At 43.4% G+C, this 24,439-nt stretch overlaps 1 protein-coding gene across 4 annotated transcripts in view; it reads right to left on the minus strand.

Moving 5' to 3' along the window:
* The window catches only part of LOC126993616 (ral GTPase-activating protein subunit alpha-2-like), a 47,827-nt gene that overhangs the window by 8,130 nt on the left and 15,258 nt on the right, over window positions 1-24,439 (minus strand). The window contains exons 17-39 of one of the 4 annotated variants that reach the window (XM_050852793.1): window positions 24,280-24,396; window positions 23,810-24,009; window positions 23,327-23,425; window positions 22,608-22,763; window positions 22,121-22,252; window positions 21,485-21,613; window positions 19,918-20,085; window positions 16,855-16,902; window positions 14,068-14,175; window positions 13,098-13,277; window positions 11,897-12,088; window positions 11,075-11,329; window positions 10,397-10,582; window positions 9,391-9,600; window positions 8,803-8,984; window positions 8,092-8,266; window positions 7,295-7,396; window positions 6,673-6,855; window positions 6,317-6,475; window positions 5,351-5,478; window positions 4,494-4,630; window positions 3,132-3,302; window positions 608-742 (exon numbers count right to left, since the gene is read on the minus strand). In XM_050852793.1, the coding sequence (XP_050708750.1) occupies window positions 608-742; window positions 3,132-3,302; window positions 4,494-4,630; window positions 5,351-5,478; window positions 6,317-6,475; window positions 6,673-6,855; window positions 7,295-7,396; window positions 8,092-8,266; window positions 8,803-8,984; window positions 9,391-9,600; window positions 10,397-10,582; window positions 11,075-11,329; window positions 11,897-12,088; window positions 13,098-13,277; window positions 14,068-14,175; window positions 16,855-16,902; window positions 19,918-20,085; window positions 21,485-21,613; window positions 22,121-22,252; window positions 22,608-22,763; window positions 23,327-23,425; window positions 23,810-24,009; window positions 24,280-24,396 (3,552 nt within the window). Of the gene's footprint in view, window positions 1-607; window positions 743-3,131; window positions 3,303-4,493; window positions 4,631-5,350; window positions 5,479-6,316; window positions 6,476-6,672; window positions 6,856-7,294; window positions 7,397-8,091; window positions 8,267-8,802; window positions 8,985-9,390; window positions 9,601-10,396; window positions 10,583-11,074; window positions 11,330-11,896; window positions 12,089-13,097; window positions 13,278-14,067; window positions 14,176-16,854; window positions 16,906-19,917; window positions 20,086-21,484; window positions 21,614-22,120; window positions 22,253-22,607; window positions 22,764-23,326; window positions 23,426-23,809; window positions 24,010-24,279; window positions 24,397-24,439 lie in introns of all 4 variants that reach the window. The other 3 variants (XM_050852789.1, XM_050852795.1, XM_050852801.1) reach the window with 3 other exon arrangements.

Below are 24,439 nucleotides of genomic sequence, written 5' to 3' on the forward strand. Positions count from 1 at the left end.
ATAAAAAAGGTGGTGATTTGCATGTGAAAGAAGAATAGAAGTGTTAATACTGATCTTAACTCTTTATGATGCTTCACAGATAAAAGTAAAGGTGAAACTGCTGCAGGTGAGGTGACAGCAAGTAGCAAGAGAGGCACAGAATGTACTCATGAATGTGTCTGCCACAGTTGAGATTCTATGACTTTTTGTTGGCAAGAATTAGAAAGGAGTTTTGAATGACGTTTAAGATTACTGTTGTTATATGATATGCATGTCCAAAGACTGAACAGAAAGGTGTTATCAAATGTGCTTCAAGGATGCCATGTGGGTTCAGGCACACTTCTCACATCCACACCCCAAAAAGGATAACAATGCCACCACGAACGGAAAAAAAGACAGTTATTAATGTGGGAAACAGCATCTCAGCATGGCATATTCTCGCTCCAAGTCAACATGCGAGAACTCCAAAATAAAAAAAATACACAAGGGATTAGAGGCTCTCTTGAAAAATGCACAGACACACACACAGACACACGCACACACATACAAACACACACACACACACACACACACACTTGGATCAGGGCCTGCACATCACAAGGACTGGTGGACATGCCGCCATACTAACACTTGTCCAGCGCCTGGCACGAGTCACACTCCTCGTGGCTTATGTTATTGTTGCTCTTTTCCAGTGGCGGGGTGAGAGGGGGACCTTTACTACCTGTGGAGTGGTGACGCTTGCCCCCCAGCATCTGACGCACCCCTGTGAGGCGCCAGCAGTAAGGATGTAACACTCTGCTCCCTTACCAACACACTCCTCTCTACTGACTATTGACTAAGCTAAGAATGCATGCTTGCTGTCCCTCCCAAAGCAATAGAATAGGAGAGAGAGGGGAGATCCTGATGATACCTAGAGGACAAAAACTGTATTATCATCAATCTGAATTAAACGTGGCTCTTTAGCTAACACCATGACACTTGAGATGAAGATGGGCAAGCTCTCCTATTCTATGGCTCTGGTCCCATCCTACTCCCTACCATTACTTACACAACTAGCCTGCCACTGCCCTTCTCAAAACCTAAGTAAACCATGCATTTGTAGCCAAAGGGGAAATATATATAGTGCAAAACTAGAATATATAAACCTGTTGCTCCTAAAAGAAATATCTAATGACAGTTTGATTTGCCATTACTTAACCCGGTAGCAGCGACGGGCCAAATTTGTGGCTTCACCGTGCAGCAGCGACGGGCCAAATTTGTGCCATGATATTTACCCCCCAAAATAGATGATACATAATCTGATCACAAATTCTTTGATATATATTATAAAATGGTTTGTACCAACCCTCACATATGCAAGTGAAACGTGGGCCTGGAATGAAAGTCAGAGGTCTAGAGTGCAGGCAGTGGAAATGAGTTATTTGAGGAGTGCTTGTGGTGTGAGTAGAATGGATGGAATGAGTAATGAAAGTGTGTACGAGCGTTTTGGAATGTGTCACAGGGGTGAAGGGAAGAAGTGTGGAGTGGTGGAAGAAGTGAAGTGACAGACTTTAAAGTGGTTTTGCCACATGGAGTGAATGGAGGAGAGTAAGATGACCAGAAGGGAGTATGTGAGTGAGATAGAGGGAGGGAATGTTAGAGGATGACCTCCAGTGAAATGGAGGGATGGGGTGCAAGAGTACATTAAGGAGAGGGGGGAAAGATCTTTGAGAAACTTTGAGCAGGCAAGGAGGGAGTGTCTGGATAGAGAAAGTTGGAAGCACTTCTGCTGTGGCCATCCCCTGGTGGGAGGTCCTAGGAGCAGGCGTCGATGAAATGATGATGATGATGAATGGTTTGTGTGAGGGGTGATTTTTTCTCATTTTTCTCGCTTGGAGGGACCATTAAGAAACATGATCCCTGCTGCTACCGGGTTAAGGGGAGATATATAATGTGTAGAAGTTGAGGACATAAACCTATTCCTCCTATAAGAAATACCTATTCTTCTTATCAGTAATTATCATATTTAAGTAACTGTTCCCTCAAATAGCTTCGACATCTGTGCTACATTTAAAAGCTAGTCATGCAGGACATTTAATCTTTCAAAACTTAATTTAGCTTAACTTCAGAGTACATATTTAATTAACTGAATTATTATTAGCAGGCAGGACTTCATTTATTTCCTGGTTTTTATATGGGATCTTTAACAAGCATTTCTTTTAACAACTAGAAAGAACACACACTAATTTAGGTCTGATAGAGACTCCCTTCATCCTTCCTTCTGGTTTTACTTCAGTGTTCTATGTATTTCACCTCAACACAGTACCATTAGCAGGCAAGACTTCATTTATTTCCTGTTTTTTTAATGGGATCTTTAACAAGCAATATACTTTTAACAATAGGAAAGAAAACAAACTTATTTAGGGCTGCCTGACTTCCTTCCATCTCCTTTCTGTTTTCACTTTAGTGTTCCGTGTATTTCACCTCAAGACAGAACCATTAGCAGGAACTATACTTTTGAAAGCAGGAAAGAATACAAACTGATTTAGGGCTGCCAGACTTCCTTCCATCTCCTTTCTGTTTTCACTTTAGTGTTCCGTGTATTTCACCTCAAGACAGAACCATTAGCAGGCAGTATACTTTTGGAAGCAGGAAAGAATACAAACTGATTTAGGGCTGATAGACTTCCCTTCCACCTCACTTTTGGCTTTACTTTGGTATTCCAAATATTTCATCTCTACACATCACCATCAGCAGGCAAGACTTCACTTGTTTCCTGTTTTTACATGGGATCTTTAATTCTTTTAGCAGGAGGAAAGAATGCAAACTGATTTAGGGTTGCTAGACTCCCTTCCACCTGCTTTTACTTGTGTTCCAAATATTTCACCTCTACAAGGCACCGTTAGCAGGCAAGGCTTCACTTATTTCCTGCTATTTACATGGGATCTTCAACCAGCAATTCATTAAGCAACAGGAAAGAATGCAAACTGATTTAGGGTTGCTAGACTCCCTTTCACCTCCTTTTACTTTAGTGTTCCAAATATTTCACCTCTACACAGCACCGTCAGCAGGCAGTATATTTTAATGAGTGAGCCCTTACTTCTTCACCTGCTTTATTTATGAGAGGACGACAACAAACGCTAAAGTTATGCTGGTAAACAAACATGACTTACTTCTGGCTTTCTCCCGCAGATGGTGCTGCTCGCCGGTGGAGTAGCTGGTGGGGCGCGTGAGTGGGGGCCGCTGGGGGGGTCCGGGGGGTAGCTGCGGGCCATCCAAGAGTGCCGCGGCCAGACCCGTGGTGCCCGCGTTGCCATCAAACACCCTTGAGGAGAAAGATGTCCCTGGGGAGAGAGGACAGGTGATGCCTCAAACCCTCCCTCTGTGTGTGTGAGCCTTGGCCGGGCTTGGCTTGTACAGGGAGCATCAGTTCAGTAAGGAAGTGAGAGAAAAGCGGTGGATACAAATCATGATACTCTGAAAGCCATAAATGAGAAAAAAACGCAGAACAGAAGCATTCCCAACTGTGCTGCAACGTAATTCAACAGCTACGTAATAACTGTTCAAACTGAAAGATATAAAAGTGAGTCATAATAATCAAAGGGGCAGTGGATACAATATAAATCATGACATTCTGAAAGCTGCAAATGAGAAAAGGCAGCAGAACAGAAGCATCTCTCACTGTGCTGCAAAGTAACTTAATGGCTACATAACTGTCAAAACTGAAAGAGAAATGATTAATAATAGCATGTGAATATTATCAAGCACAAGAAAAGCAGTGACTACAAATCATAACACCTCTGAATGCCATAAATGAGATAAAGGCAGCAGAACAGAAGCATTTCTAACTGTGCTGCAAAGTAATTTAACGGCTACATAACTGACAAAAATGAAATAAATAGAACCGAGTCAAGAGTATCAATATGAGTATAATCAAGCACAATGCAAATCATACAAATTATCATCACGCCTCAACACAAAAGGCAAAGAATCTTCAACGTCTGTAAAGAAAATATGAAGAACAAATATCAGGCATGAACAAAACTAAGGGGAGGAAACCAAAAGGAAAACGCCGAGAAGGGAAAGAACGAGACATGAGGAGATTAGGAAAAGGTAAAATATAGAGGAGAAAAGGCAGCAGGATATGGCTGGAGATAAAAAGAGAGTAGGTGAAGCTGGATGTAGAATTAGGGAGAGAACCAGTGGGAGGGAGGAAAAAGAAGAATAACAGGGAATAAGAGAGAGGGAGGTAAGGGAAGCATAACAAGGGAGACAGTGAATGGGAGGGAGGAGGAAAGGGAAGCAAGTTGAAGGAGGGAATGAGAGGGAAGGATAAAAGGGAGCTGGAGATGAGGGAAAGAATGAGAGGGAGGGAGGAAGGACAAGGAAGGGAGGAATAGGAAGCAGAATGAGAGAAGGAATAAGTAGGAAGGAGGGAGAGGAAATAGGACGGGGGAGAAAGGAAATGTGATGGAAAGGAAGATCGAGAAGCAGAACAAGGCACGTAGACAACAAACACAAACCAAGCAACTTACCTGAGGCTCGAGTGGGTCCGGAGGCGAAGGTGGAGGGGAACACGGGGCAGTAGACCGAGGATATGAACGCCTCGAAGGTGGTCGCCTCGCTGTACTGCTCGATGATGGTGTTGAGGGCCCGGGCACGCTCCTCATAGCTGGCGGAGAGTGGCGAGAAGTGAGTGTGAGAGGGGTGAGGGGGGTGAGTGAGAAGCTCCAGTAATTAAAGGAAACAAAGAAAGTAAAAGGAAACAAAAGAAGGGAAGGGAAAGGAAGGAAAGGAAGAAAAGGAAACAAAACAGAGGAAAGGAAGAAAAGAAAACGAAGCAAAAGAAGGGAATGGAAGGAAAGGAAACAAAATGAAACAAAGAAAAGGAAAGAAAGAAAAAGGAAACAAAACAAAGGAAAGGAAGGAAAGGAAACAAAACAAAGGAAGAAAAGGAAACAAAGCAAAGGAAAGGAAGGAAAACAAAGGAAGGGAAAGGAAGGAAAGGAAATAAAACAAAGGAAGTAAAAAGAAACAAAAGGAAACAAAATGAAACAGAGGAAAGGAAAGACACTGCAGTTGATCATAAATAAAAGTAGTAACATAGCTTCATTTTTGTCACTAAGAAGAAATAATGTGAAAGCTAATGAGCAACAAAAATAAATAAAGGAACTCATGACAACAACCACAAACCGAAACACACCCGTTAAGATGAGGTCGATAAGTCAATAAAACACCAAATATTACTACGATGATAAAGTAGATAAATAATTAGATAACATAAAGGTGAAGACAGCAGCAATAAGGAATATATACATGGTGAGTGAGGAAGTGAAGGTATTGGAAGAAGTAGCATCAGTAAGAGAGAAAAACCATGGCACTCGGTCCTCACAAGTTCTGGTAGAGTGCGAGGCGGCTGCGTTTGGCCCTGGAGGCATTGACGGCAGTGGAGCGCACCAGCCCGGGCAGCACCTTGTGGGCCACGATCGCCCCGTCAAACAGCGGACCAAAGAACGGAACCTGAGGGACGAGTTATAATTATGGTTGCCAGATGAGGTTATGAGAAGAAAATGTTTAACCCAGTAGCAGCGACGGGCCAAATTTATGGCTTTACTGTGTAGTAGCGACAGGCCAAATTTTTGCCATATAAACCCCCAAAATAAATGATGCAAAAACTGATCACAAATGCATTGATATATATTATGAAATGGTTTGCATGAGTGATGTTTTTTTCTCATTTTTTTCATTTAGAGGGGCCTTTAAGAAACATGATCCCTGCAGCTACCGGGGTTTCCAGAATATATCAGACTATAGGAAAGATCTCAACTTAATCTAACCATGACTACAAAATGGTGAGGATACAACTACAGTATTAACAATCAAATAATGACTTACCAGAGGGAGGAAGCTAAGCAAAGGCCAGGATAAACTAATACTAAGCAGCTACAGTATTAATAATTATACACATGACTTATCAGAGGGAGGAAATTATGTAAAGTCCAGGATACAATGATACTGCACAGCGACAATATTAATGATGTAAAAAAGGAAAGGAAAAGGAAAGGAATCAGAATGGAAAGGAAACAAAAAGGGAGAGAAGAAAGTAATGGAAACAAAACAAAGGAGAAGAAAGAAAACTAAAATGAAGGAAAGGGATCAAAGGAAAAGAAACAAAAAGAAACAAAATAAAGGAAAGGAAAGACAGGAAACAAAGGAAAACAAAAGAGGGAGAGGAATGAACAAAAAAGGAAATAAAAAGGAAGAAAAGGACACAAGGAAACAAAACAAAACAAAACAAAACAAAGAATAACAAACAACAAAGCCCAGTGAAGCTAAAGTTACTCCCAGCACCACTCACTTCAGGCTTGGTGGAGATCTGTATCCGGTAGAGCCTGTTGGGCAGCGGGTAGATGACGATGAGCACGTCGCAGAACTCGGTGGGGATGATGCCGCGCCGGTAGTCCCTCGTGTGCTCTGACCAGACTATGTGAACCTCGTCGTTGCCAAGGTGACGAGTCTGAGGAGGGAGGGAGAGATGAGTTGCTGAGGGATTGACGGACTGTGACATTCCTTTCCATCATTTCCATTCTTCTCTGTGCCTGTGTTTTTTGTTGCTGTTTATGTTTTTTGTCATTCACTGGTCTCCCTTGCAATATAAAAACAAAACAAACACTACATAAGCCAGGCTAGTAGAGAATACCCTTTAGAGCGTACCTTCTGCAACATGCTCTGCTCGGAGAAGGAGGGCATGCGGGTGGACACATGGAACACCACTTCAGTGAGGGATGTGGCGTAGTAAGGCGCCGTTTCCCCCGTCGACCCGTTACGCTGCAGCCCTCCAAGGAAGCCTGTGTGTGAGGACAGCTCCACCTCCCACCCCAGGCCACCGACGAACTCCTGAGAGCACACACAGAGGGGTTGTTATTTTACACTGTTGTTGGTAAAGGTAAAGTTGGGGGCATATGCTACAGCTACATGTGACCTCTATTATTCATTACTTCTGTTCAAAGATACTTAACCTATCCAAAGAAGGGTGATAAAGTTATATAAAGCTAAATACAGTTAAGACAGGAAAATTTAAGGTTACCAGAAAAATACTGCTTATGGGAAAGATTTGTTTTTTGCCCCTGAGCTAATAAATAAATACAAATAGAATAACAAGTAAATATAAAATAAATAGAGGAATACTGACTCTTTTTGGCCTCTCATTCCATTTTCTTTACATGAGCAGTGCATGAATGGCTTTTTTGTTTTTTATGTCTTGCCTTTGAGCTGATTCCTCTGCTGGAAAAATAAGGAAAATAAAATAAAACAATAAATAAAACAAGCCCCTCACCTCAAACCCTGCCGATCCTCCACTGTTGCTCAGAATGGACATCTTATCCTCCTGTCCCTCCGCCACGTAGATCACAGCCATCTTGTGTGTTTCTCGGCATTTCTGGAAGTGGTGCAAGGAGTTGGTTACTGGTCACTGCCATATCACTACTATAAACTATGCTCCTGCCTGTTTTGCTTTGTTTCCTTCCTTTGTTTTCCTTTGTTTCTGTTCCTTTTACTTGCTCATTGTTATGCACTTTTCTGGATCTCTTCACAAGGATCTAACTCTTGTCTATCTTCACTTTATCTGCTTCTCTCTGCTTCTTCTCAGCTTCCTGGTATCTCCTGATTTGATCTTTTTTTTTTTTCTTATTTACTATTGGTACTCTGGATCGTCACACACGACCGTCAATTTACCTGTTTCTCTTCTCTTTCTGCTTCTTCTCAACTTCACAATATCTCCTGACTTGATCTCTTTTTTGCTTATTCACTACTGGAACTAAATCTCTTTCACACACACCTAAGCAACTATCTTCAATTTGCCTGGTTTTACACTCTCTTTGCATTCTCTCATCTTCCCATTATCTCCTGACTTGATTTCTTTTTTTCTCTCTTTTCTCCATTCATTCTCTTCTCTCAACTCCTTATCATTTTTTCCTCACTGCTTTAACCCTGACCACTTTTCTTCCTTCTCTCTTTACTACTCACCAATATCTTTTTAAATTTCTTACACATATTTTTCCCTCTTCCTCACTTCCCATTCCTTTTACCACCACCATCACCACCACCACCACCACCACCACCATACCCTCTCACCTGGTTGTCAAGGTTTTTCAGCTCCCGGAGAAGCTTATCGTTCTTCTTGAGGGTGTAGATGGACTGCCGTTTCTCCCATGACCCGAGGCCCAGCTGGTCAAAGAGGAGGCGACCCTGCTGGAAGGCTGACCTCGACTCCACAGGGTGAGGGCAGTGGGAGCTGGGACACACCATGCTGAGGGGAAGAGATGATGAAGGGGATGTGCAGTGATTAAGTGTGAGCAACATGGCAGAAAACACACTTAAAAGAACATTCAAGGGAGAAGTAGTAGTCCAGTGCAGTACGAGTGATTCATCAAAAATAAGCTTGACTGCCACTTCCTTCAACTTGATATTCACTTACGTAGAAATGCAAATATAATATCACCGAGGTTTAACCCTTAGATGATGGCAGTATTTGAAGAGTAGCTCCCCCAAAAAGGAATTGTCTATATATAGTCACTGCCGACCTTAGGACCATAGCATAAATATAGTTACGCCGCATAAGAGGTGTTTTAACTACCGTCTATATATAGATTCTACCGCAATCTGGAAGTGTTGTTATATTTCTGCCATTCAAAATTGACTGACTGAATTTTGGACCATCTATATAGAGTTCCACTGCTGTCTATGGGTTAATAACAGACCACCTAGTCTTGATTATAAGGCCTGTGTGGTCTGAATATCTATGTATATCACTCTCACTCATCGCCCACCAAGTTGTCTACTCACTTGAGGTCAATCGAGTGCCGAGTGAAGAAGTCTGTCTCCACGTTGCGCTGGTTCAGGATGGAGGAGATGCCGTCGTGCTGCGCCTCGATGGGCAGCGTCGGGGGGGGGCCCACCGCCTCGTTCAGGGCGTGGCCAAACTGCTCCAGCACCTCGGGGCTCGTGTGGCCAATGTAACTCAGCAGCTGAAAGGGGATGATTATTATTATCATTACAGCTTTACAATGGAGATGATTATTATTACAGTTTTACAAAGGGGGTGATTTTTTTATGGTAAGGGAAGCAGCTCAAGGGCAAAAAACAAAAACAAACAAACAACAACATAAAAAAAAAAACTCAAGAGAGAGGAAAAGTGAAATATGTGAGGGAAGGAAAGAAAGTGAAATTTGACATGGGGGTAGAGAAAGTGAGATCCGAGGGGGAAGGAGGGAGAGAAAGTGAGATTTGAAGAGGAAAAAGGGAAAGTGAGATATGAGGGGGAAGGCTAAAGGCAGCACACACACATACACACACAAACAAACAAACACACAAACACACAAAAAAATAATAATAAATAAAAAAAAAAAAAAATAAATAAACAAATAAACTCACATCGTCCAAGTTATCCATATCCTCTGCCGAGTCCTCATGGGTGGGCAGGACTCCGGGGGGGCGGTGGCGCAGGGTGTGGCGGGGCGGCGAAGTCACCACTAGGGAGGAGGACATGGTGTCGTCGCGGCCACTGTCCAGACCAGGGGGAAGGTTGAACGGCACCCCCAGGCCTGTCGGTGAGGGGATGGCGCCCGTCTGGAAGTTGGTGGTCTGCGGAAAAAGGAGGTGATTAGTCTTTTGAGGGTTTGTGTGTAGAGAGGTAAAGATAGATATAGATAGCTCTTCGCTCTTTTAATTTCCTCTATTTCTTTCCTTCATCCATTCAGTCATTCTTTCCTTCCCTGAGTATTTTTGCCTTTGAAAGAGTGTGATACTTCCCCCTTTCCTATCTTTCCCTTTATACCACACAAGCTGTTTATTTTTTTAATTTCCACTATTTCTTTTCTATTCATTCATTCAATCAATCCTTCCCTTCCCTGAGTATTTTTGCTTTTGAAAGACTGTTACTTCCCCCATTTATACCTTTCCCCTTTATGCCACACGAGCCTAAGTCGGTATTCTTAACCCGGTAGCAGCGACGGGCCAAATCTGTAGCTTTACCGTGTACCAGTGATGGGCCACATTTTTGCCATGATATAAACCCCCCAAAATAGATGATACATAAACTGATCACAAATACGTTGATAGATATTATGAAATGGTTTGCGTGAGTGATGATTTTTTCTCATTTTTCTCGCTTAGAGGGAAGGGCCTTTAAGAAACATGATCCCTGCAGCTACCGGGTTAAATGCTTCCGCCTCTCACATCAACTACTTCCAAAGGCCAAATAGGAGATCAGTTGAGTTTTAATATATGTTACTTTAGGTTCATGGTACAGAAGAAGGGTCAAATTGCCACCAGGGTCATTAAACTACCCATGGAAATACCCCAAACTCCTATGAAAGCCTTGGCAAATATGCGTGCTTGGGTGCCAAAATGTTTAAGAATATGACCGCTGTTGACTCACCACGGAGGCAATGATGGGCTGTTGCTGCTGTTGCACCTGGACCTGCGTGGACTGGTGCGGGGAGTGTGGGGGATGCGGGGGGTGCTTCACGCCGGGCTGTTCCTGCACACACTCGTCAGGCGGGGCGTAGAGCAGTGAGGCGTCCCAGGAGAACTTCCCCGAGAGGTCCCGCAGGATGAGTCTCACCTGTGGGGAGGGTGGTGGAGGTAAGAAAATGAGACATGGTTAGCAGTGGTAAAAAGAATGGGAGGTGAGGAATCAGAAAAAGCTTGTTTGTAAATGAGTGAGGAAGTAAAGATAATGAGAAAACACCTCTGAACAAAATCATTGAGTCAGTAGAAGAAAGTAACGATGGACTATAGTCTTCCAAATATGTCGAGGCTGGTCTGGTGTACGCTCCTGCAGGTCCTTTCCTCCCCTCTGCTCTGCCACACAGTTCCACCACCTATCTCTTCCTCTCATATGTAAGCTATAGGTAACATATGAGAGAAAAAAATAGGCGTTGGGACAGTGTGGCAGAACAGAGGGGAGAAATGGACCCGTGGGAGCCAACGCCAAAACGGACTCGACAATTTGGCTTCACTATAAGAGGCAAAGAGCATCAGGGCAGGAGAATATCTATGACTAATGATGCTGATATTCCTGTTCTTATTCTTGTTGCTGCTTTATCTCCCTCACCTCAGAGCTTGGCGTCTTGAAACCCACAGTGGCGGCTCCTCCAGGCACCTGAAGGGCCGGGAGCTGCACCAGGGACAGGAGGCAGGACTGGTTGAGGGCAAAGAGCTGGACGTGGGGCGACAGGAACACCTCGGAGGAGAGCTCGTCGCTGGTGAGGCCGGGCACGTCGTCGCCCTCCACCACCAGCGATGAGAGGCGCTGGGCCCCCACACCCAGCGGGAAGTGCCAGAGGTGGTTCATGATGTGGCTTGTGATCTGTGGCACACACATGTAGGTTAGTTTTGTATAAATTGTTGACTTCTTAAGAGTATTTGAGATGGAAGAAAGGAGTGTAAGTGTGGTCAGAAGGGGAAGAAGGGAGAGAAGTGAGGTATGAGGGGGAAGGGGAGGGAATGTAAGAGCTGAAGAAGAGGAGGAAGGAAGGAGAGAAAGTGAGATTTAACAGGGAAGGAGAAAGAAAGTGAGATCTGAGAAGGAAGGAAGGCGAGAAAATGAGGTGTGACAAGCTAACATAAACCTTCCAGTTCCTATAATATCTGCAGGGAAAGAAAGGAGAGGCAGTGAGGTAAAACAAGCTACCTAACTAACATAAACCTTACAGTTCTTTCAATATCTAAGAGGGAATGAAGGGAAAGAAAAGAGTTATGACAAGCTACTTAACCAAATACACAAAACTTCCAAGCCCTAGAACATCCCAAGGTCTTCATCAACCCGTTCAATCACATAAGGAAAAATAACGACACAGGACAAAGAAGAAGAAGGGAGAGAAAGTAAGGTCACACAAGCTCTAGAACACCATACAGAGTCAACGTCAGGACTCACAGACTTGGCGGCCAACTGTATGGTGGAGGTACAAGGCTGTGTGAAGGTGGACCGCTTGAGGGAGTCCGTGCGAGGTCCAGAGTCATTGTTCCTGCTGGCCTCCTCCTTCACCTGGGCATCGAAATCCAGCACCTCTATGTTAGGGGAGCGGAAGTGACCATTCTTTTTTCCGCTGGTTATGACGTGTAGCACCTGTGTGGAGTTGATGATGGGATGTTTAGTGTGACTGCTGACAGGTGGGGAGGGTTGATAGTTAACTGAGATTGATTTTATATACCTGGTACCTCCCTCTCTAACTCTCTAACTCTCCATACAGTTAGGAGTCCATACCCTCTCTACCCTTAGCACCAATCCCTCCTATTCTTAATCTCTCACCTCTCTAACACAATTCTCAGTCTATTATCTCTATCATCCCCATTCTGCCAACCTCTTAGACAGCCTTTTATCCTTTTAGTCCCAACACAACACCCCCTTTTATGGTTCTCCGTCACCTTAATTTAAAGACAGGTGGGGAAGGTTGATAGTTAACTGAGATTAATTTATATATACCTGGCACCTCCCTCTCTAACTCTCCATACAGTTAGGAGTCCATACCCTCTCTACCCTTAGCACCAATCCCTCCTATTCTTAATCTCTCACCTCTCTAACACAATTCTCAGTCTATTATCTTTATCATCCACATCCTGCCAAACCCTTAGACAGCCCTTTATCCTTTTAGTCCCAACACAACACCCTTTAATGGTTTTCCCTCATCTTAAACACATGTTGGAGGGGCTTACCCATTTTCCTCTCTCCCCACATCCTGCCTCCTCTTTCTCTCTTACACACCCTGCTGAATCCTTTTACAGCCCCTTGATCCTCTTAGTCCAAACACAACACTCTTTAATGGTTTTCCCTCATCTTAAACACATATTGGAGAGGCTTGCCCATTTTCCTCTCTCCTCACATCCTGGCTCCTCTTCCTTTCTTCCATATCATGCCAAACCCTTTTACAGCCCTTTATCCTTCTGGTCCCAACACAACACCCCTTTTATAGTTCTCCGTCAACTTAATTTAAAGACACGTTGGAGAGGCTTGCCCATTTTCCTCTCTCTCCACATCCTGGCTCCTCTTCCTCTCTTCCACATCCTGCCAAATCCTTTTACAGCCCCTTAATCCTTTTAGTCCAAACACAACACCCTTTAATGTCTCTCCTCGTTACCTTGAAGACGTGTTGGAGGAGGGGCTTGCGGTCCTGGCCTGGCTGGATGAGGACCTGGTGTGGCATCCGCATCACCCACTCGGCCAGGCAGAAGAGGCAGGAGAGCACCAGGTGTTTGCCCTCCGAGCTGCCTGTCAGGTTCTGGTCTGTCCCGATGGCCCCAAGCGTTTGGCACAACACCTGCAGAAGGAGTGAAGGGGTGAAAGGGGTGAAGTTTTTTCCCTTTTTGCTTCACTTTTTATAACTTTCCACTGGGCATTTATGTCTGCAACCTCTCATACATGCACACAAAAATAAAAGACTACTCCTCACAACTTACAGCAACCATTACAACAGACTCAACATCATGACATTTAATATTTTTGGAGGTATCTTTTCAATCTTGTCTCTTTTTGCTTCACTTTTTATAACTTTCCACCGGGTACCTAAGTCTGCTAGGTACCTCTAAAACACACACACAAAAATAAAAGACTGCTCCTCACAACTTACAGCAACCATCACAACACTCAACATCTCGACATTTAATATTTTTGGAGGCATCTTTTCAGTCTTGTCTCTATTTGCTTCACTTTTTATAACTTTCCACTGGGCACCTAAGTCTGCTACCTCTAAAACACATACACAAAAATAAAAGACATTACTATCCATATCTTGCCAAGCCCTTATACAAACCCTTGATTCTTTTAGTCCCTGCATAACACCCTTTAAATAGTTCTTCTTACCTTAAACATGGTAGCGAGGCTTGCCCATTATCTTCTACCCCTTATACACCCACTGAACCTTTTAGTCCCAGCACAAAACTCTTTAACGGCTGTCCTCCTCACAATGGTTCTTCTTCTTACCTTAAACATGGTAGCGAGGCTTGCTGATTATCCTCTACCCCTTATACACCCACTGAACATTTAGTCCCAAAACAATACCCTTTAACGGCTGTCCTCCTCACACCTTAATCCAACCAGTTAAGCCTTACCTGTATTATCCTTCCTGGTATGTCGGGGTAGTGTGTGAGGAAGGCCTCGGAGTGGTCACACAGCAGAAGAAGGAGGTCAGCCGCGACTTGGCTCACCAGCCGCCCAATCTTAACAAGGACGACAAGGAAAGATTAGCTGGTGTTTACGAGTGTTGGTGGATGATGGGTTACTCTGTGCTTGCTTTGCTTGGTGCGTGTTTGAGCCCTGGAGTTCTGGGGGTGTTGATGTGCTGTGGTTTTTGTGGTTCATGTAATCTTTTTGTAATTCATTAGTGTTTTTTTATAGTTCTTACAGGGGCAAGGGAAGATTAGTTGGTGTTTATGAGTGTTGGGATATGATGAGTTACTTAGTGCATGCTCTGAGTTCTGGAGGTGTTGATGTGCTGTGTTTTTTGTGGTTCATGTAATCTTTTTGTAGTTCATTAGTTTTTTACAGTTCTTACAGGGACAAAGGAAGATTAGCTGGTGTTTATCAGTGTTGGGAGATGGTGAGTTACTTTGTGCTTGCTTTGAGTTCTGGAGGTGTTGATGGGCTATGTTTTTTGTGGTTCATGTAATCTCTTTGTAGATCATTAGTGTTTTTTATAGTTCTTACAGGGACAAAGGAAGATTAGCTGGTGTTTATGAGTGTTGGGATATGATGAGTTACTTTGTGCTTGCTATGAGTTCTGGAGGTGTTGATGTGCTGTGGTTTTTGTGGTTCATGTAATCTCTTTGAAGCTCATTAGTTTTTTTTATAGTACATTTTATTCTATGGCAACTACTGGGTGCTCTGTGATGTCTATAGAAGTGATCTGTGGTTTATAGTTGAGGTTTTTATTACTACTATTACTTTCTATTATTTCAGTGTTGTGACTATTTACATTCTTAATCTCTTCTTAATATCCCATCATCCTAACACTGTAGTTTCATAATCATAATGTGTGTGAATTCATAATCAACATATTTTACAAGTCAATTCCTAATCACAATGCTATATGCTTACCTTACCTCCTTGACTGTAAACATGCCCTTAACCTATGTCTGACACTGTAAGGAAATCTATTTACAAGAGTGATCCATAATTTTTTGCTTTAGTACTTTATCTGACACCTTCCCGCATGCAACAGTGATACCTACTCATGGCACAGTGACCAAACTCCCATGGTTCACCTCAAGACATGCTCCCGTAATGCTAAATGCAACACAAGGGAGAGATTTTAACCCGGTAGCAGCGGGGATCATATTTCTTAATGGTCCCTCTAAGCGAGAAAAATGAGAAAAAATCATCACTCACACAAACCATTTCATAATATATATAAATGTATTTGTGATCAGTTTATGTATCATCTATTTTTGGGGGGTTAAATCATGGCACAAATCTGGCCTGTCGCTGCTACACGGTAAAGACACAAATTTGGCCTGTCGCTGCTACCGGGTTAACGTAATGGTAGACTTGGAAATGTACAAGTGACAGCGGATGAGGAAAATAAGATCCATATTCTTAAACGTATCAGGCTCTAATTACGACTATTTCCCAAGGCCACAAAGAAGATTAACCGGGTTTTCATGGTTGATTTCTCCGTTCAAGATGCAGAAGTCGTGTGAAGCTATAACTAGGAACACGAAACAAGCCATGAAAATCCCAGCAACTTCGAGTCTTTTCAAATAGTAATCATGAAGTGCTGATACGTTTAACAATACAGACTTAACCCCCATTTATAAGTGTTGGTTCATGTTCTCATTCCTCCCCATCGTCAGGACCAAAGTTGCTCTCCCAGTCCCTTTAAAAACAAGTAATCTTTACCTAAAAAAATGATATGTACAAAGACCCTATGATTGGGCTTTTATGTCAGGGCTTTTAAGAATTTTTGTTTTTTTACTATTCAGCTGAAAAAAAAATATATATATATATATATATATATATATATATATATATATATATATATATATATATATATATATATATATATATATATATATATATATATAAGTTTGTAATCAAATGAGGAAGCAAATCAACTTTACCAACTAAGCATGCACATAACACGACATGACATGATAACATTCACGTCTTTACACCCATGGAAACCACACGAAGGAAAGCACCAGACTACGTATACACAAAGACAGGACAGGAAGAGGAAGGGACCCCAAGTGACTACGGCTCATATTCTCAAACATTTCAGGACTCACACACACACATTGGCTTTCATAGAGGTTGTGGTGGTCGAGTATTTCCAGGGGTAGTTTTATGACCCTGGTGGTGGCTAGATGAAGCTACTACACCACTAACATGAAAAAAAGCCTCATTAAAATCTGGCTAAGCTCCTTTGTGGGCATCGGAAATACTTGTGGTGAGAGATGAAAGTGTTTGAGAATATGACCTTTAGACTAGAGCAGTGGTTCTTAAACTTGGGGTGGGAGGGGGTGGGGTGGGGGGGTGAGCATTGGAATTTCTGTTGCTGGAATCTTTAGCATCTTATGAGTGTGGGCTAATATGCAAGGGATTTTTTTTTTTTTTACAGCAAAGGAGACAGTTCAAGGGCGTAAAAAAAAAAAAGAAAACAATATTAAAGAAAAAAGCCCGCTACTTACTGCTCCTGAATAGAGTACAGAGGAGTGGCTGAAAAGAGATGTCAATTTCGGGAGGAGAGGTAGAGGGAAAGACCCATTCCAGGAGGGGGCATGGTTGTAAAAAGTTTAAGAACCACTGGAATAGATGGACACAGGTCAAAACAAAAGCACCACCGCCACCATCACCACCACCACCACCACCACAGGGAGGTACGGTAACACTGTCAATACCTCGGTACTCTGGGCTGGGTGCTTGTTGTGGTGCAGGGGAGGGACTGCCTGCTAGAATGCAAAACACTCGTCAGTCTCACCATGCGGGCAGCGGCAGCAGGGTTGGGATTACTCGCCAAAAGAAGGCAGACCAGAGTGCACTTACTGATGGGTTTCTTTAGTTAGCGCCATCCCGTTTTCCTTTCATGTTTTGATTGGCTAGTGAGGTCAAGCTTACTAACGAGAAGGAGAGAGACATATGGAGGAAATGGACGTACAAGAGAGAGTGAGACAGAGAAGGTTGTCATGGTTCGGACATATGAAAAGAGAGACAGAGGGCAGTGTTGAGGATGGTGGAGGAAGGAGACTAGTTGAAAGACCAAGGAGTGAAGGTACAGGAAAGAGTGAGACAGAAGGTTGAAATGGCTTGTACATGTGAAAAGAGAGACAGAGGGCTGAGTGTTGAGGATGGTGGAGGAAGGAGACTAGTTGAAAGACCAAGGAGAAGATGGAGAGGAACAGTGCAACAAGACCTGGAAGTGTTAGAAACAGAGGAAGGGTTAGCACTGGAATGAGCAAGATGGAGGAGGATCATAACAAATCCAATACCAAGAATGGGAGAAGATGGACTAAATTACCAAAACAAGAGGAGTAAAACTAAACATTGAGAGACTAACTGGGAAAAGGAGGGAGAGGAATTAGGGGTGAGGGAGGGACAAAAGGGAGGGGAATTAAAGAAAAATGGAGGTCGAACATAGTAGCCAATCGTAACACATGTCGAGGCAAATGGGTGGGGCTTACTAAACACCTCACCGGTAAGTGCCTCCAAGTTACTAAAGGGGTTAAGGACTTACATGTATTCTTCTCTGCTGTTTGTGATTATGCCGCACACATATACAACTGTTAATAAGCAAAATAAAATCATCCTAGGGCAACTCAGAGCTACGATACTTGGTACAATAAAGGAGGAAGTTGTACGACACACGAAAACTAAGTAACACACACATTCAGGGATATCTACTGTTCGGAGGGGTCAGGAACACACTCAATACACATCCTCAATAAACGATGATGCAAAAGAGGTGTCTGGAGGAAAAAGGACAGTGGGACAAAGCCGTTTTTTATCTAGTTTGTTGTAGGAAAGGCAGGCTACACATCACAGGAAGAACAAGACACAAGTTACAAGGGAAAAGCAACCTTGTATTTGGTGTACTGAGGGTCGCTTTTCCTTTGCATCTTATATCTTGTTCTTCCTGTGATGTGTAGTCGAGCCTGTCTTTCCCAGTGCAAGCTAGAAGAAAATGTCCCTGTCCCTTACGCCCCATCTCTCCGGACGCCTCAGATAATAAAAGGGTACATGGCAATAGGAATTCTACCTCACAACAGCAAAATAAAATGAGAACGACGCCTCAGACTTCACGGCATAGACTTCAGTGCCTTTCGTGACTGTCCATGCATACACAGCTTCTTGACGGCCAAACTTAGTCATGCATCGCTTCACTCTGAGCATCCGTTTCAGGGTCAAGAGTTAAGTGAATGAGAGGCAATCAATCTCGACTCGTTAAAACACGTCACGTTAATGAAAAGTATCAGGGCATCAGAAGCGAAGGTGCCAAATGTGAGTCTCTGAGTTAGTGAAGTTAGGTGGATGTGATTAAAAACTGACATACAAAAATGGACATGCTATTGAAGAATGAAGGATAATCAAGATGGGAGGGAGGGAGGGAAAACTAAGCTGGAACAATGAGATAAAGAGGGAGGGAGGGAGGGAAAACTAAGCTGGAACAATGATAAAGAGGGAGGGAGAGAGGGAAAACTAAGCTGGAACAATGAGATAAAGAGGGAGGGAGGGAGGGAAAACTAAGCTGGAACAATGAGATAAAGAGGGATGGAGGGAGGGAAAACTAAGCTGGAACAATGAGATAAAGAGGGAGGGAGGGAGGGAAAACTAAGCTGGAACAATGAGATAAAGAGGGATGGAGGGAGGGAAAACTAAGCTGGAACAATGACATAAAGAGGGAGGGAGGGAGGGAGGGAGGGAAAACCAAGCTGAAACAATGAGATAAAGAGGGAGGGAGGGAAGGCGGGAACTAACCAATTTTGCCTTTTAGATGACATACTGAACAAAAAATGGGGAGTGGGACAAACAGATGGAAAATAAGGAAAGGAGAGAAGGAGGGAGGGTAGGAGGCAGGAAGAAACTGATTAATGGTGAATAAGACAAATGGAAGGAGAGTAGGATGAAGAAACTAACCGACTCATAAATTTGGCCTTAGATGTGGTGGAATAAACTGAAAAAATGCAATGGATGAATGAACGGAGAAGAGGAGGGAGAGAGGGAGGGATAAATGAAGGAAAGAGAAGGGAGCAGATTAACTTATTTGGACTTTTCGGTGGTTCAAGGAGGGAGAGCTTAGCAGTGAGGGAGGAACAAAGAGGAGAACTGAAGCCTGCAACATCCCTAACCCACACTTACTATAACAAAACAAGAAGGGCAGCAAAACCAAGCCTTGAGGGACAGACTAACTGGGCTTTTGACTGGTAAAGGAAGGAGAGAGGGACAAATAGGGGAATTGAAGCCTGCAATATCCCTAATCCACACTTACTATAACAAAACAATAAGGAAAGTAAAACCAAACCTTGAGGCACTGACTAACAGGGCTTTAGATTGGTATAAGGACAGGTAGATTATGGGTGAAGGGGAGACAAAAGGAAGGGGAATTGAAGCCTGCAACATCCCTAACCCACACTTACTATAACAAAACAATAAGGGGAGCAAAAACAAGCCTTGAGGGACTGGCTAACTGGGCTTTTGTGGGCATAAGGACAGAGAGATTAGGGGTGAGGGAGGGACAAAAGGAAGGGGAACTGAAGCCTGGAACATCCCTAACCCACACTTACTACAACAAAACATGAAGGGGAATAAAACTAAGCCTTGAGGGACTGACTAACTGGGCTTTGGGGGACATAAGGACAGGGAGATTAGGGGTAAGGGAGGGACAAAAGGAAGGGAAACTGAAGCCTGCAACATCCCTGACCCACACTTACTACAACACCAAAACACAAAGAGGAGTAAAGCCAAACCTTGAGGGACGCCAGGAGCACATTGATGGCCTCGTTAACTTTGGTGTGGAATGTCTGGTGGGCCAACTCATGGTAGAGGTAGATGGCCAGGGTGGAGAGGGCCAGCGATCTTGTCCGCCACCACCCGTCGCGCTTCCCACTCTTCAGCAGCACGTTGACCAAGTGATCCTGTGTGTGGGTGAAAAAGGGGAGTAGAGTCGAGCTGTCCAACTTTGTAATGCAAGAGTTAACCAGCATTTTCACTCCTCGGCATGTTGACCAAATAATCCTGTGAGTTGGTGAAGGAGAGTAAAATTTAGCTATCCAACTCTATAATGCAAGATGTAACCTGTATCCTCACTCCTCGGCATGTTGACCAAATAATCCTGTGAGTTGGTGAAGGAGAGTAGAATCTAGCTATCCAACTCTATAATGCAAGAGTTAACCTGTATCTTCACTCTTCAGCATGTTGACCAAATAATCCTGTGAGTTGGTGAAGAAGGAGTAAAATCTAGCTATCCAACTCTATAATGCAAGAGTTAACCAGTATCTTCACTCCTCGGCATGTTGACCAAATAATCCTGTGAGCTGGTGAAGGAGAGTAGAATCTAACTATCCAACTCTATAATGCAAGAGTTAACCTGTATCTTCACTCCTTAGCATGTTGACCAAATAATCCTGTGAGCTGGTGAAGGAGAGTAGAATCTAGCTATCCAACTCTATAATGCAAGAGTTAACCAGTATCTTCACTCCTCGGCATGTTGACCAAATAATCCTGTGAGTTGGTGAAGAAGGAGAGTAGAATCTAGCTATCTAACTCTATAATGCAAGAGTTAACCTGTATCTTCACTCCTTGGCATGTTGACCAAATAATCCTGAGAGTTGGTGAAGGAGTAAAATCTAGCTATCCAACTCTATAATGTGAGAGTTAACCTGCACCTTCACTCCTTGGCACCACATTGAACAAGTAATCATGTGAGAGTAGATGAAAAAGGAGAATAGAATCTAGCTATCCAACTTTATAATGCAAGAGTTAACCTGCATCTTCACTCCTTGGCATCACACTGAACAAGTAATCATGTGAGAGTGGGTTAAAAAGGAGAATAAAATCAAGCTATCCAATTCTACAATGCGAGAGTTAATCTGCATCTTCACTCCTTGGCAGCATGTTGACCAAGTAACCATATGTGTGGGTGAAAAAGGGAAATAGAATCATGCTGTCCAACTCTATGAACACATCTAAGTGCCTCCCTCTGTTTTCTATGTAGGAGAGGTATAGGCAAACAAGAGTATTAAGAAGAAGCTAAACTGAAACCCTAATAACTGTCCCTCCCTACCATGACATTACAGTAGTTTGAGAGGTATACAGAAGAGGCTGAGATTGAAATCCTACCACATATATTACTATTATTATTAAAGATCAATAAAAGGGGTATCAAGGGGAAATAAAAACTGATATAGACAAAAACAAAATCCCCATAATGTGCAGACACGGATATGAAAAATAAGTTATATCCCAAAGACACTCAAGTAAGGAGAATAAAAAGCAGGGGATGGAGACGAACACTAACACCTCTTCTCTCCTTACCTTCACGTCGGAGCAGTTCATGAGGGTGAGGTCGGAGGCTGAGGGCTGGAGCACGGGCATGGACGGGTAGAGCGACGACAGCGGCAGCAGGGACCCAAGCAGACTCAGGGCTTCCATCTTAGGTGACTGCTGAGAGGGGGAAGAAAGGAAGGTAGATGAGAGATTACAAGGATGAGTGAGTGCTTTTAGTCTCTGGCACAAGGGGGTATGATGGCAAATATTGAGGGTATAAAAAAGACTACAACTGACTACCTTGGTGATGATACGAAGGTAGATAGAGGTTATGAGGCTGTGGAGGTGAGTGGTAAGTGAAGTAAGTAAATAATAAAAGTTAAGAGGTAGAGTGCTTATAGTCTCTTTCTGGCACAAGCGAATATAGGATAGGATTTTTTATATAGCAAGGGAGGCAGCTTAAGGGCAAAAAACAAAAACAGCAACAAAAAAGCCTGCTAAACGCTGCTCCGGAAAAGGTAAAAGAACTCAAGTCAAGAAGAGAGGTAAGAATGGGGTGAAACTGGTATCTATGGCATTGGTGGAGGTGATGACGGGAAGGTAAATGATAAAAGTTAAAAGGCAGAGTGAATGCTTTTAGTCTTTCCAGCACAAGTCGGTGAGGTAATAATGTTGAGGACTCACAATTTTGGCATCGGTGGAGGTGATGACGGTGTTGGTGGCGAAGATGAAGTCCAGGGTGAGCATGGAGGAGCCCGGCAGACCCAACGAGAAGAAGCTCGGCCCACACTCGGCCACCAGCGTGTTGATCACCTCCTGCGGGAAACATCATCATCATCAATAACAATAATTTCAATGCTCCACCTCAGCCCATGTAGCATAGAAAAGGTGGTGATGGGGACAAGTGCAAGAACTATCATCATTACTAATATTCTCCTCATCTTTCTCACTTAAAATAGTCCTAAGGATCATATTTAGCCAAAGTGATTGATGTGCCCCAATGAAAACTAACACTCCAGCAATGACATAAAATTGGAAAATAAGAAACTGTAACATTTTCGAACATGTCACTAAAAACAGACACCAAACAGCTACAGCTATGTCTTCAATCATTAGGTACAACATGAGTCCACAAGGTTTTTCTTTGCAGGAAGATGCATCGGCCCCTCACCTGGTCCTGCCCGACGAGGCCCTGGTGCAGGACTCGGTAGAAGTGGGTGAGCATGTCTCGGGGCAGCGGGATGTCGTGATGTCGCACCATCATCACACACAGTAGCCTATAGGCCGTAGTCTTGCCCCGGCGGTAGGCAGGGGGCAACGTCAGGGCCTGGGGCAGAAAGTCGAGTTAATGCTAGTGTGTCAGAGCATTGGAGGGGAAGTTAAAGTGTTCTGTGCATACTTAGAAGGAATGTTAAGGTATGCAGAAGGGAGAAAGAGGGATGTTTTGCATGTTGGAGCATAGAAGGGGATGTATTATGTAAAGAATGTCTGTTTTGTGGCTAGGAGAAGGTAATGTTACAGCATAAGGAAGGGAGATAAACTTGAGTGTCGGACTGTACCAAAAAATAATGCTCATCTTGTGTAAGGATCTAGAGGAAGGAGACTTGAAGGTACGATAAAGCATAAAGAAGGGAGATAAACTTGTGTGTTGGACTGTAGCAAAAAATAATGTTCATCTTGTGTAAGGATCTAGAGAACAGAGACTTGAAGGTACGTTAAAGCATAAAGAAGGGAGATAAACTTGTGTGTTGGACTGTACCCAAAAACAATGTTCATCTTGTGTAAGAATCTAGAGAGAGACTTGAAGGTATGATAAGACATAAAGAAGGGAGACAGGCTCGTGTGTAAAAGTCCAGATAGATGAGACTTTAAGCTATGCAGCACACTCACCCTGAAGCACCAAGGAGCCACTAGTGTGAGAGGCGGGATGAGCTCTGGTGGCTCTGGGCTGCTCTGATTGTCCAGGGAGATGCTTTGGTTGTTGCGCAGCTGTTGGGGAAGAACAGGAGGTTAACACGGAAAAAGAAAAATATGATGCTCGGCGAATCCTAGTTAGTTAGTTAAGTTAGTTTAGACAAAAAATATGAAGTACAATAACACATAAGGCAAATACATATTCCATTGGTATTCTTGGATGTTTCCTTCTCTTACATCAATTATTTCTAATGGCCAAAAAAGAGGTTGAATGCATCCCACTGAGTGATTCTTTACGTTCACAGTGCAGAAACTTTGTCAAACTACCACCAGGGTCATAAAACTACCCACGGAAATGTCTACAAGTCTTATGAAAGCCTTATTAAATGTATGTGCTTGGACATCGAAAAGTTTAAGAACATGACCTCAAGACACACTATCGCCACCACTTCGCCCTACCTTAACCAGTGTCTCCGTGAGCTCCGAAAGGTACTTGAAGATCTGGGCGTGGATCTGAGGGGAGGCTACGTCGTTGGGGTCCCCGAGGAGGCCCAGCACTCGCCGCCACAGCACCACCGCCACGTCAGGCAGCCATCCCCGCACCGTGCCACCAGACATCACCGAACGCTGCTCCGATGACAGTCCTCCCTCCAGGGTGTCTGATGGAGTGGAGAACAGAAGGAGTAAGGAATAGAATACTTGTTGGAGGAGTGGAAGGTACTGTAGTGTGTTATGATTTCTGAGACAAGATATAAATGGACAAGAAGTGCTCAGTGAAATATTCAAAGATAAGTCCACGGAAAAATAGGGAAAATAACACTTGATGGAGGAGAGAAAAATATTGAATAGTGTGTTAATATTTCTAAAGAGACAATGTAAAAGGATAAGAAAGATAAGAAGTAGTGCTAAGTAAAGTTCTCAACACTCACCGATGCTGGTTGTGTCTCCGCCCAGCTCTATCTGCATCGGAGAGTCCTTCATGGAGGACGACTCAACGCCAGATGACGGCGAGGGGGAGGGAGTGCGCGAGTCATCGTCTCCGTAACCTGAAGATGCAAAAGGAGTGGTCAAATATGAAACAAAACTTCA

This window comes from Eriocheir sinensis, chromosome 7, assembly GCF_024679095.1.
Source record: "Eriocheir sinensis breed Jianghai 21 chromosome 7, ASM2467909v1, whole genome shotgun sequence".
NCBI classification, from domain to species: Eukaryota; Metazoa; Arthropoda; class Malacostraca; order Decapoda; family Varunidae; genus Eriocheir; species Eriocheir sinensis.